We start from the raw sequence: 13,961 nt of genomic DNA on the forward strand, positions 1-13,961 counted from the left end.
CAGTCGTATCTGTCAAGCTACAGGCCATGAGGTCATCCGTATAAGCCATCGGAGGCTGTGGACAGAATTAATAAATCTCAACCGTATGAAAAAAAACCATTCACCGTACGATCCGAATTTCGAAGTCTGGTAGTGCGGACATCGCTTCGTTTAGTCGGGATTGGAATGCCAGCTTTTCACTCGTTCGTTCAATGGGAAATGAATCCTGAAGAAACAAAATTTTACTTTCTTTTGTTACGCCATTTGTTTTTCAAACTTTTAAAAATTTGATGAAATTTGAGTAATTTATCAATGGGGGTTACTACGAACGTATTCAGGGAAATATGATCGTGGGGGAAAACCGTTTTCGATGGGATGGTTACCATTTATTCTTACTCGTATCTGAGAGTAGATAAGTTTGAATTCATTACGGAAGAGGGAAGCTCTATCCGGGAGTGTTTTGTCCGAGTTTTTGTGCTTTTCGAGGAATCGTTTTTCGTGGTAAAGAATTTATGGGTTCGAGAAACGTTTTGAGTATTTATGGTTTTATCACGTTTTTTTCATCGAAATATTTAGGTCCACCAAATAAATTTGACGACGAATGAAAAACATAAAATTCAGCAAGTTGTTTCGTTTTGTTACAAAAATATGTTCAATTAAACGGAGCTTAAAGTTTTGTGCGATTTGAAAAATGTTTGTAGAACTCGGGTTGATGAGAGGGGAAATGAGAAAGTTTTGTTTTCACAGGATCACGAGGAAACGTCGATGGAAGGGGTTCAGGTGTGCGGAGCGAGTCCGGGCCCACAGGAGCAAAAATTTCCGATAAAACCGGAGCCAGATTTCCGTTCGAGTCCGAGTTTATTGATAGGATCACACAACGACGGGAGTTTGGGGCTGTCGCACGTACAGCAAATGCAACAGCAGCAGCAACAGCGAGGTATCGATGGTTTGGAGTCGACGCAGCAGAGCGACCTGCCGTTGTTGGTTGGAAAGCTTTTGGGTGGTTACAGCAGTTCAACGCCGAATCACAGTCCGATATTGAATCCGCGTCATCATTTAACGAAGCACAGTCACACGAGGTCGCAGGTGCCCTCACCAGATTCGGCGATTCATTCGGCGTACAGCGTCTTCAGTTCGCCGACCCAAAGTCCGCATGCCGCTCGTCATTCGGCCCTGGGTGCTGGCAGTCCTGTGCCATCGTCGTCCTTGTCGCGTCACAGCTTCAACAATTCGACCTCATCGCTGTCCCTCTCGCTGTCGCATTCATTGTCTCGCAACAATTCGGACGCTTCGAGCAGTTGTTACAGCTACGGCTCGTTGAGTCCGCCCACCCATTCGCCGATCCAGCAACCGAGACACTCGCATGCGCAGCATCATCACCATCATCATCACCAACAGCAGCAGCACCAACAGCAACTGTCACAAGCCGGTAGCCCTCTGCATTTGGCTTCATCAACGGCCACCAATCCTCACAATTACGGTCATCAAAATTCGGAAATATCCTCCGAAGGCGGTCATCCCGAGGATCAAGAAGACTGTAAAATTCCAACTGCCACATCGGGCATCTCGACGAGGCAGCAATTAATCAATAGTCCTTGCCCGATATGCGGCGACAAAATAAGTGGCTTTCATTACGGCATATTTTCGTGCGAATCTTGCAAAGGTTTCTTCAAAAGGACCGTGCAAAATCGAAAAAATTACGTTTGTCTCCGAGGCGCCGGGTGCCCCGTTACCGTCGCAACCAGGAAGAAATGTCCTGCTTGTCGTTTTGACAAATGCCTCAATATGGGCATGAAATTAGAAGCCATCAGGGAGGATCGAACGCGCGGCGGTAGAAGCACTTATCAATGCACTTACACGCTCCCCGCTAATTTGATCGGGAGCTCCGGTGGCGGGATGCCGAACGATAAAATGACCGGTGGTAACTGCAGCCCGGCACCACCGGGCTCCGAGCACCATCATTCGGCGAGGCACCATTGGAATCACTCCCACAAAATTCAGGTAGTTCCACAACTGCTCCAAGACATTATGGACGTCGAACATTTGTGGCACTACAACGACAACGATCGCGTAACCGGCGGCAGTCAAAGTGGCAATGTCTCCGGCGGTGGCAATGGCTCGCCGATGCCCAACGACATCCCTGGACTTGGCGTTGGTGGCCTGGGCTCCGGTGCTGGCGCCGGAAGCCTCAATCCTCCAACCAACAACGGCAACGTTGACAATCGTTGTGAAACAACAAGGTCCAACAGTTCACCGTCCAGTCTCACCAACGAGCAACATCAACAAAACTCAACCTCCAATAACCCAACCAACGGCAGCAACAATCCGACCCCCAATCCCAATGGCAATACCTCACAAAATCCTGACTTTTTATCGAATCTCTGCAACATCGCGGATCATCGACTGTACAAAATTGTCAAATGGTGCAAAAGTTTGCCGCTCTTCAAGAATATCTCAATCGACGATCAAATTTGCCTGCTGATCAATTCGTGGTGCGAATTGCTCCTGTTCTCGTGCTGCTTCCGTAGCATGAGCACGCCCGGCGAAATTAGAGTCTCCCTAGGCAAATCCATCACTCTCGAACAAGCTAGACAACTGGGACTCGCAACCTGTATTGAAAGGATGCTCGCATTTACTAATAATCTGAGAAGGCTCAGGGTCGATCAATACGAATACGTCGCAATGAAGGTAATTTTTTCCATTCAAATTACCAAGTGACGCAGCTTTTTCACTTTATTGAACAGTATTATTGACAGTCTCTACTGAGTATTTAAACCGATCATGATTTTATGAACAATAATTGCGAACTGTGGAAAATTTTACAGTCGACAAAAAACTCCGACGATTGAATTGGTATTTTGCGTACCTTAGTTGCCGAAGTGAAGATACAATTTCGTCGCGTGGTTCTCGTTATCAGTTTCCAGACGTCAATTAGAAAAAAAAAACTCGATGATTTGGTAGTTCGTAATTAATGCTTAAATTCATATAGTGATTTAGTAACGATTTGTTTTCGGAAATTCAATGTAAAAATCATGCTTCAAATATAATGTTCGTTATTTATTACTTACCATTTTACGGACATGTTAAGACGCTTGAAGATCCGTTTGTCACGGCTTCAAATGAAAATAATATTTATTCTCTTTGTTGCACATTTGTTGACGTCATTTCGTGAAGCTGAATAAGGAAGTTATGCACGAATTACTCGCCTCATAATTTCAAGTTATTGTTACGTTGTCACACTGGCGTGGAATTAAAATTTCCATTGCGCAATCTTTTTTCGATGTTTGTTTATCCTTGTTATTTATAGCGAATGATTAACTACGTTCGAAAAATAAAAAAATGTAAATTTCATACGAAAAAACTGGTCCTCAGGTTATCGTTTTGCTGACATCGGACACGAGCGAGCTTAAGGAACCCGAGAAAGTGAGAGCTTCCCAGGAGAAAGCGCTGCAAGCTCTGCAGCAGTACACGATTGCGAGGTATCCGGAGATGCCGGCCAAATTCGGCGAGCTGTTGCTCCGAATACCGGATCTTCAGAGGACTTGTCAAGCCGGAAAGGAGTTGCTGAGTGCCAAAAGGGCCGAGGGAGAGGGCAGTTCTTTCAATTTGTTGATGGAATTGCTCAGAGGAGATCACTGAAACGTCCACAAGCTGCTGTTGTTGCAGGTAAACTTTTTTTCTACCGAAAAACACTCAAAGAACTGAATTTTCCATTCAATATTTCCTTCTGAACAGCCTTAAAGTACTTCAAAATAAATGAACGACAATAACGATCAAAATACTTTCTCATTTCAGCAGATTCCACGCTTATAGGGTCCATAAGCTCCGGGAATCAGGTTGTAGTAGTTAAGAAATGGGAAAGACAAAGAAGCTTTCCCGAAATATTGTTTTTTTTTTTTTTTTTTAATCAAGCAGACAAGATATCTGGATAAAAACAAAAACAATAAAAAAAAAAACAACAAACGACTGGTAACTCGCGCATAGTCCGTAATAGAGTTTAAGATAATGGTGAGGGGACTACTTTCTGATAGAACTTATTTTAGGAATAGGCTCATAGAGGACTTATATGATGATGATATATATACACCTAATGTATATATATAAATTTTATAAAACATTAAAAATGCTTCCATACGAGGCCTGAGCTCTTGCATTCCTGCCTTGATAAATCAGGAGTTTCTATGGCGGCCTATATTTGCATCTTACGTTCGTCCAACGTTACTCGAGAGTTGCGAGTGAGACTGAAACTTTGGCCTGGAGCGTCGTTTGCGTAAGAAATTAAAGAATGAGCAAAATAAAAAAAGGAAACACGAAACTGAGCTTCATATATATTGATACACAAATATAAGTATAAAAATATATATGATAGGGGCTTATTGAGATTTTTCAAAGCGAGTCCCGAGTGTGAGAAAATGTTTGCATACGTGTCCTCCCGTCGAACACTTATTTTTATGATTTTAAACAAACACAAACGTTGACGACGAATTACCAGTATTTTCGTACCGTGTCCTTTTTTTATGATAATTTTAAATGTTTACTTAATATCAATGCATAATTGTTCGTGTCCCGGTAATAAGAATGTACTTAAAAAAAATGAACAAACGAACGTTTTGGACGATTGATGTCGAACGAACTCGTTTAATTCTTCAAATGCTTTTGCATATATATTTATATACGTAATACGTATGTTCCGATGAACGAGCATTTAAAGAATAAAATTCGTATATTCGTTCATACGGATGCGTTGTTAACGGCACACGTATCTCGTCTAACCTCATCGAGGTTTAAAAAGTTCTTTTTGTTTGATGAGAAATTTCGTTGGAATGAAAGATAAATCCTTAGCTTGTAAGAACGCCGCGTTATTTTTATTACTTTTATATACGAAAATTCTTAATCCCCGACAACAGTTTTCCGTACTTTGTGTACATCCCTTTTGTTTTTTTTTTTTAAAAAAAGCATTTTTTGTAACGAATTTAGAGTAAGAAGTGTGCGTCCTGTGGAGATAATTCTCGTGCATTCCGGCTTTGGGAACGCGGATGAAAAATCCTTTTTATATATTCGTCATTTGCACCCGAGTTTATAATGTTTTTCTTTTCTCTTATCGTGGGCGTGCCTAGCGTGCCAAAAAGTGACGGAAAAAAAAAACAAAAAACAAATGCTATTTGTAAAGAGAGATTTAAAATCGTGGTCGAACGACGTAAAACACAATGTTCCGAGAGAGGTGAAATGATTTTTCACAAAAAAAAAAAAACATCATATAATACGAAAAAATTCATACGAACCGAAACCGCTGAAGGAAAATAAGAATGAAAATATCTCTAGGACGTGTCTATGAACCTGTTGAAAAGATACGATAAAGAGTATTGACATAGGCTACAAAAACAATAATAATAATAATAATAATAATGACGATAAGGATAACAATAAAAAGAAAAAAAAATGAGAAAAAAAACGCCTTGTTGGCCAGCAGGAGAGAAACGTAGTCTCCGTAATTGCCTATCTATTATATGTTTCACGCGCCGCGTATCTCTCGCGATACGCGTTGGCGGCCGTGCGTTGTTGTTGGCCTTTCAAAGCTCGCCTGGCATTCCGAGCGATGCCGGTTGCGGGCTGAACGTAGCTTTTAACTTTTAACAAATGAAGGAGATGAAAAAATGCTTTATCAGAGATCGTCACACTGAGAAAAAAAGATGCTGTTCCTCAAATTAGACCGTACAGAGTGTCAAACTAATTTTTAGTAACGATGGAATCTTCAAGTTTTTCAACCAACTAAACTTTTGGAATTGATTTGAAATTTTTTCCTACCACGGAATTGAACGCAGCGAATGCATACGACCGATCATTCGGGCGGGTTTTTTATCCGCTGTTCATCAATCGCTTTAGTTAAATTCTAGATTTTTAATCTCTCAGTGAAATAACGAGTAACAATCCTCGTTCCGATCCATTTTAAACGGAAAATGTAATGAAAAACATTTATTAAACAGTATAAGTTTATATTAATGCGTATGCCGAAAAAAGACTGCATTGTGTGCGAGTTAGAGCGAACGAGAGAGAGAGAGAGAGAGAGAGAAAGTGAAAGAAAAATGGGAAATATAGCTTTGTCGTGTTCGCAGCGCGCGGTAAAAGTTTCACTTCGCAGGTTGACACGCACCAAATACAAGGTCACACATTCCTCGTATTACGTGCCGATAGTGATCAAATCGATCCACAAATATCGTATTTCAACTGACACAAACTCAATGAGATTCAATATTTATAAACTTTGAAATATTTCATCGTTACAACCAATAACGCAACTTTAAATCATTCACCCCGTTATTCGATTAATCGAAAAAAGTGAATTCGACGACTCCTCCAACATATCTGCAAAAGAAGGAAGTTCTGTGACGTAAAATTTTTCGTGGGAAGAGCTTCTTGGTATCGATACTTTGTAAGCTATTAATTAGCGATACTCGAAATGTCATGACCCGTATAGAAAGCCTGCTGGTGAAGGTTTTACCGAACGATGCAATTTATACATTCATATAATGTGTTCACATATGTATGTATATATGAGATGTGCGTGCACGGGGGCAAACGTGCATTATGTAATTTGCTAATAGTCCGAATACCGGAGGGAGAAAGTATAATCCGACGTAACGTTTTGAGTTTTGTTTTGTTGTTTATTATTTGCAACGTTTACCATCTCCTCGCATCGATTGGATCGATAATAAATGCAGAAAATAAATGTAGGAGAAAATATCTTTTATAGATAAAATAATATTTCCTGGATAGCAAATATTACAGAAACAATGAAAAGCGGGCACGCGATTTAACGATTATACTTAATATTTAAAATAAAGAAAACGAAAGATCCAGTATTTCCAATGATTTATTTATGAATTGGTATTAAAAAAAGTGGCAAAAACGTCGATGAAAAATAGAGAGAAAATTGCGATTTTACAATTGACAGAGTCGGACGTTGTCCAAGAATGTAAATATTGAATTGAAGAAATGTTGAAAACGATGATAATAACATTGCAATCGGCGAGTGACGTTTCAACGTCGAGGAATATAGATGTACTAAGGCGAACGTGGGCGCGTCAACAATAATGTTCTCAGTGAACGAGAATGCGAGGAATAATTTGTTTCAAAGTGTATTGGCAATAGCGAGAACGAGAGAGAGAGAGAGAGAGAAAGAAAAAATGAAAAGTGCGTCGTGATCGATTTGTGATTACGTCCTTGAGCGATAGATGCAAACGAGCGAGAATGCACGATTTAGATAATTAAGATATAGATATTTGCCTGTTGAAAAAAATGACTATTCTATGTTTATATTTGATAGCTATTTTTACGATCTTTTTGGAATATTATACTTATATTTGCAATTTGAAAATTGTTTTATCATTCATACATACATATTAATGAGATGCGAACATTTTTTTTACATCTAAATGAATTATTTATCGACATCGTGAGCGCGTGATTTTACACGTGTGTCAGTTGAATGAATGGTTTTAACTAAACGCATTAATTTTTGTTTTTATTTCAACTTTTTGTTTGTTTTGTCAATTGACGCATGAAAATTAAGAATCTTGTGGATATGCTTAAACAGTCCATTTTTCCCATTGTGAAATTCCATTTTTCGTTATTGATATTCTCGTTCAAATGAATTTATAAAAAAGCTCTATACTCAGCGCGCATCCGAGACTCGCCAACGATGACAATATTCGGACAAATGTGTCCAAAAAATGAAAAAAAAAAAAAATTAATAAATATACCGAAATAATGAGACGGAATTATATTCGATATTCGAAGAGCTTAAAAACGTACGATAGACTGGTAAACGACAATTACATTGTAATGGAAATATATCAATATTATATACACCACGAAAATCTATAGTTTCAGAAACGTAGTTTAAAGAGATTAAGGAATTCGTAAAGTTATTAGAGTAAAAGAAGAAAACGGCAGTGTAACATTGAAGAAAGGTGGAAAAAGCTTGTTTCCAGCCCTATAAAAACACTTTTTTTTTTTTATAGTAATAACGATTTTTTTTTCTTAGATACTCAGACCTATCGTAGTATTTCTTTTGAGGAATACTGAAAAACACGAGCGCGATTACTCAAACAGAGAATTCAATAAACTCGGTTTTATATTACTATTTTATTTTTTCAAGCTGGAGAGAATATCGAAGTGGGCAATGCGACTGATTCATCGATTACATATGAGAGGTAGAGGACCATTTGAAAATTTTTAAACAAATTTATGATAACTGCACACCATTGACGTTACGTGGTCGACGTTTATTGTCAATTCCGTACTCAAGGTAGGAACACGGCTATTCGAGAGAAAAAACAATGAACAAGAACGTATATATACAATAGCCAGAGCGTACTTTTATACATACAATACGAATTATTATTGCAAAATAAAAGAATATGAAACTTTTTACTGAACATATGTTTTGTCCGTTTGTGATTTTTTTCGAATTCGATGGAAATTCACAGTTCGCACGATTTTTCTTATTTAGTTTTTTTTAGGTTAATTTTCAGGTGTACGAAGGTGCCGAGGTGGGAAAAACTTGTTTATTATAAATCAATTGATAAATTACGTGTTCTTCTTCACAGTTCTCAATCTTTATTAATTCCGTAGTAAACAACTATTCTTATTTTGCTATCTAATTCATACGACATCGATTTTTCCGCCATATTTTAGACAACAAAAAAACCCTAGACTAGTGACTCGAAGGGAAAGTTTCCATTCGTGCAGTGGCAGCACTGAAGTCATCAGGTCTTGTGATCGAACAGCTGAATCAAGGGTGGACCGAATTCATCTTTAGTATTTTCGGAGCTCCGACGAAGTTGTGAAATAGCGATAAAGTGAAAGAATTTTGAAGGCGATTTATTCAGACTGAAAAGGCAACGATTTTCAAAAGACAGAACGAAGATATCTCGAGATGGCCGTTCGAGCCAGTATAAACGACATTATTCCTGCTCTGCCAGATGAGAGAACCGGTAATTGTTTGTCTGCTACTGCTTCACGAGAATCTTTTAGAACACACATGACTATGCCACTCCCCACTTTATCGCAGATTTATTATTAAATCTTTTTTCCCTTTATTTTAAATCCTAGAATGTCCTCATATTTGTTGCGGAATTACGAAAACTTGAAATTCTCGTATATTCATTCAATACTCTATAAGCCTATTCTTTTTTTAGTTATCTCAAGAATAAAAATTAACATTATTTTACTTTCTTATTTATACACGTACCTTTAGTAATCGGAGAAATAAAATCGAGTGAAAAAAACGAATAAACGAATTTCTCTTCTATTACAATGACACAAATTTCAATACTTTCGCACCAACATAGTAAATCCTTCCAAATTATACCCAATTTTTCATTAGAAAATGTAAAACTTCATAAATACAAAAACAGGATAGAAAGTCGAAATGAGAACTCACAAAACCATTGTTAATGCTTTAGATATTATTTCGGCAACCAGCGCTCTGCAGCAGCAGGCTGCGGACATAAGAAATCAGCGCATCAATTGGCAATCGTACCAGCAGTAATGTCTTTTATCTAAATGCAATTTTACTGTGTCGTGCTCTTGTTCCAGAATGATTGGAGGATAATTTTTGTTTGTCAGGTCGCAGATGATATCACAAGAAGATTATCTGTTTATCGTTGGTTTCGACACTAACGATTCGGCAGCCAAAGATGCCAAGTTGAAAGAAAATCCTGGTCAGGCTGCAAAAACATTTCTTAATCTTTTAGGCCATGTCTCGAAGGATCAAACCATTCAATATATTCTTGTCATGATCGACGACATGCTCCAGGTAAATCATATTTGTTCATCGCACTTTGTGCTCAATTTTTGCCAAACGCCTCGGTACAATTGAAATCTCAATGATCATTTGAGAAAGTTTGACATTTCGTAAAATCGCTTTTTTGAATTTTCTGTGCACAGGAAGACCGGAGCCGCGTCGAAATTTTCCGCGAACATTCGACTCGCAAGCGCGAATCGGTGTGGGGCCCTTTTCTCAATTTACTGAACCGACAGGACGGTTTCATCATGAACATGACCTCTCGTATAATCGCCAAACTCGCGTGCTGGAGTCACGAACTCATGGAAAAAACTGATTTACACTTTTATCTCACGTGGCTCAAGGATCAATTGAAGCTGAGCGTAAGTCATGAACGAATCGGGCGATCAACAGCTCGCACGTAAATTCGTATTGTTACGATGTAATCTTGTATGAAATTTTTTTATCTCTCTACTTCTCTGTATTTCTTGTGAATTTTTTTTAGTGGATTGGTACTCCGTACGATTAATTCGTTGTTTGTTTCAGGTTATTTGCTTTTAATATTTGACGAATAATCATTTTGACAGTAGTCTTAGAACGTAGAAATATCAGAGATCGGTTCCTTTACAATGAAAATTCACGAATCTCATTCGATATACTCAAGACATACCCTCAAGAATCCTAGATTTTCAGATAAAGATGCCCATTGAACGAAATTGAAGATCACATCACAGTAGTGAATCGAATTAGTTGAATTATTTTAGAATTGTTAAAAACAACAAATTTTCCTGAGAACGCAATTAAAAAATTATTAGTGTTATTCAAATGATGAGATATGAATTTTCATTGGGAGGTAGCGGAAATACTGAATAGAATTTCATGTAAAATATCGCTTTTTCTCTGCATGCTTTCTAGCTTGATATTCGCTTGTGTAGAATTTAGATAGTTCGCGTATTGGGGTTTAATGATTGACTAACAATTCAATATTTCGACCAAATTAATTTCGGTTTTCTTTCAGTGTCCCCCCCCCCCCCCCCCTCAGACCAAGTTAAGTTTCTCTCTAATTCTTTCTCTCTCCGACGAATCTCGATCACTCCGTTATCGCAGCACCGCCACGTTGCTTTTTCGCGGGGGTTCACGGAATTTGTTTTCTCGTTTTTTTGTCTTCCTCTCTTTTTCTCTTGTCGTTGGTTTCCTAGCAAAAGCGTATCGTAGGAGATGTTATCGACGATCGAACGGGGGTTGTTTTTTAGTTTGACGCCGTGCAGGAGTCGAGCTTGCATGCGGAGATTGCGCAAGACACCCCACCAGCCGAGCTTGGAGAGGCAACTGACCTCCAAGAATTGCCTAACGTGGTTCGTTCCGTTGAAAAACCATAAAAAATGAAGAAAAAGAATTTTATTTAACGAAATCGTTGCTCGATCGTGAAATATAGTTTTTTTTTAAGCGTATTATCAAACTATTGCACGATTTTTTTCGCTCGTATTGTCTTTGATCTTTGGAACTAGCACTCACACCTTAAAAAACAAAATTGTTTCTAGTTTTAAGCTATTACTAAATTTTTTTAGATATAATATAGAAATTTACAGTGATAAGCTGCACTATATTAAAAGTATTTGGATAATACTTAATTATTTTCAAAAATCGAATTATTTTGGTATCATTTTCTTACAAGTTTCACATCAATGCCACTGCTCAGTTACAGAATAGGCAGTATTTTCTTTTCTGTATGAAAAAAATGGATTTTTGGATGAATTTTGCAATTGGAATTGTTTCACTTTTTTTTTTATGAGGAACCATGTTTCCTAGTAATGTCAAATTTGCAGAAACTCAATATCGAAATATTTCATTTCAGAAATAAATAAAAAGCCACAAATTTTGAGTTTTGTTTAATTTACTTTTTAAATTGCGTTTGAAGTTTCGAGATATAATTTTGTCCCATGAAAGATTAGAAAAAACTTTGAACTTATTGGTAAAAATGAATGAAAGTTATTAACGAAAAAGTTTAATGACCAGGAATCTCGATGCTGAAAGGGCAGATAATGAAATTGAATTTTTTTCCCCCATACAGAACAACGAGTACATTCAATCGGTGGCTCGATGCTTGCAAATGATGTTGCGTGTCGACGAGTATCGTTTCGCATTCGTCTCGGTCGATGGAATTTCTACGCTTCTAAGTGTCCTCTCAGGACGTGTCAACTTCCAAGTACAATATCAGCTCATCTTCTGCCTTTGGGTGCTTACCTTCAACCCCCTGCTTGCTGAGAAAATGAACAAATTCAACGTGATACCGATTCTTGCTGATATACTCAGCGACTCGGCCAAGGAGAAGGTCACTCGTATCATCCTCGCAGTCTTTAGAGTAAGGAAATTTCGACTTAATTTTATTCATTGTCGATTCTATTACGAAAAAATTCTGCACAGAATATTTTTTATCTTTATTTTTTATTCTAAAATATTTTTTATTCATATTTTTTGTTCCTTGCTTTGGAAAAACTGGAAAATTTGATATTAAAATATTAAAAAATTGAATTTCGTTTGACAGAATCTGATCGAAAAGGTGGAAGACAATCAGGTCGCGAAGGAGCACTGCATCGCTATGGTACAGTGCAAAGTATTGAAGCAGCTGTCAATTCTCAGTCAACGCAAATTCGACGACGAGGATATCACGGGCGACATTGAATTCCTGAATGATAAGCTACAGGCGTCGGTGCAGGATCTCAGCTCGTTCGACGAGTATTCGACCCAGGTGAAATCGGGACGTCTGGAATGGTCGCCTGTTCACAAATCCAGTAAATTTTGGCGCGAAAACGCGAGTCGTTTGAACGAAAAGAATTACGAGCTGTTACGTATCCTCGTTCATTTGCTTGAGACGAGCAAAGATCCGTTGGTCCTGAGCGTAGCTTCTTTCGATATCGGGGAATATGTTCGCCACTATCCTCGTGGCAAGCAGTAAGTTTTTCAACGATAATAAACAGCAAAAAAGCAAATTTAATCTCCCTTAATGATTGATGAATTATTTTGGACGTCGTTTTTTTCCACAGCATCATCGAGCAACTCGGTGGCAAACAACGAGTCATGCAACTCCTTGGCCACGAAGACCCCAACGTACGGTACGAAGCTCTCATCGCTGTTCAAAAACTGATGGTTCATAACTGGTGAGTTTTATATTATTTTGAATTCAGAGCCGAGGAGAATGAGCAATACTAACGAATCGTTTTTTTTCAGGGAGTATCTCGGTAAACAACTAGAGAAAGAAACTGGCACAACGGGAGCCTCGGGTTCTAAACCCGGTACGCAAGTTCCGACGAAAGCGTAGATTCGTTTTTCGAGTACTTTGCATCGTGTGCGAGATCACCATGAAATAACGTCTAAAAAGAGAAGAAGCACGAGGAAAGATAAATATAATCCTAGTAGTTCTTACAGTCCGCAACCACCGGGTGGATCGCAGCTTAAAATCCATAAATCGATTGGACCCAATTCGACGCCCGTTACATTCCATGAATTTGCGTCCCGTACCGGTCACCCTTCAAATTTCAAAGTAGCGAGTGAGAAACCTGATGAGCGAAGAAGATCGTACACGAAAAACCCCGAAAATCTAAACGCAAAAAAAAAATAGAAAAAGAAACGATCCCCCAACAAAACGTACTTCCGGAGCTTGTGTCGCAGCAATCCTATTTTATTTTATTTTTACAAACAAACCGCCTCTCAATTTTTTCCCTTCGAATATCCAGTCGAAAAACATTTAGTTTATCATTGTTGAAAATATGTAAATACACACTCGATGAGCATCTGTGTATAGGAATAAACAATACGAAGGCGTTTTAGCGCACAGATTTGGGACTAAATCGCGATGAGGAGAAAAAAAAGCGAAGATTGTGAGACCGCGCGTTACGGAAATTGTGTAATATAATTAATAGTGTGACGCTCTTGTAAGTAGAAATGAGTCTAAGCGTTGTTTTATTTCGTCAAGTATTAATATCGAATAAATAAAACGAGAATCGTTATTATTGTTAAAAAATATATACATACAAAATATATATATCTTTGGCTGATACCGCGAGGAACGTCACATTCAAACAGCCTAGTTTTTGACGTTAAATTTCTCAGTATAAATAATTACGTGTTCAATCATGGAAAGTTTCAACGCGTAAACAATAAAAAAGAAGAAATAAAATAAATCTAACAAAAATAT

General features: G+C 38.1%; 2 protein-coding genes across 7 annotated transcripts in view; both read left to right on the forward strand.

Annotated features, from left to right (window-relative positions):
- Hr39 (Nuclear hormone receptor FTZ-F1 beta) overlaps positions 1-8,417 on the forward strand; it is a 34,613-nt gene extending 26,196 nt beyond the window's left edge. For 4 of the 5 annotated variants that reach the window (XM_043419933.1, XM_043419936.1, XM_043419935.1 and 1 more), the window contains 3 exons: positions 727-2,667; positions 3,352-3,645; positions 3,775-8,417. In XM_043419933.1, the coding sequence (XP_043275868.1) occupies positions 727-2,667; positions 3,352-3,618 (2,208 nt within the window). In that variant the 3' untranslated portion in view covers positions 3,619-3,645; positions 3,775-8,417. The remainder of the gene's footprint in view (positions 1-726; positions 2,668-3,351; positions 3,646-3,774) is intronic. The other variant, XM_043419934.1, reaches the window with a different exon arrangement.
- Positions 8,418-8,741: 324 nt separating this feature from the next.
- Positions 8,742-13,960, forward strand: VhaSFD (V-type proton ATPase subunit VhaSFD). 2 transcript variants are annotated; one of them, XM_043419943.1, is made up of 9 exons: positions 8,742-8,975; positions 9,447-9,528; positions 9,610-9,799; positions 9,931-10,149; positions 11,020-11,121; positions 11,838-12,128; positions 12,312-12,718; positions 12,811-12,924; positions 12,995-13,960. In XM_043419943.1, exons 1-9 carry the CDS (start codon positions 8,918-8,920, stop codon positions 13,083-13,085), a joined length of 1,554 nt encoding a protein of 517 aa, XP_043275878.1. In that variant the 5' UTR covers positions 8,742-8,917; the 3' UTR covers positions 13,086-13,960. The 2 variants fall into 2 exon arrangements, with proteins under 2 accessions (XP_043275878.1, XP_043275879.1); XM_043419944.1 differs by lacking the exon at positions 11,020-11,121 and having other exon boundaries at positions 8,743-8,975.
- The last annotated feature ends 1 nt before the right edge of the window (position 13,961 follows it).

Source organism: Venturia canescens, chromosome 5 (genome assembly GCF_019457755.1).
Source record: "Venturia canescens isolate UGA chromosome 5, ASM1945775v1, whole genome shotgun sequence".
Classification (NCBI taxonomy): Eukaryota; Metazoa; Arthropoda; class Insecta; order Hymenoptera; family Ichneumonidae; genus Venturia; species Venturia canescens.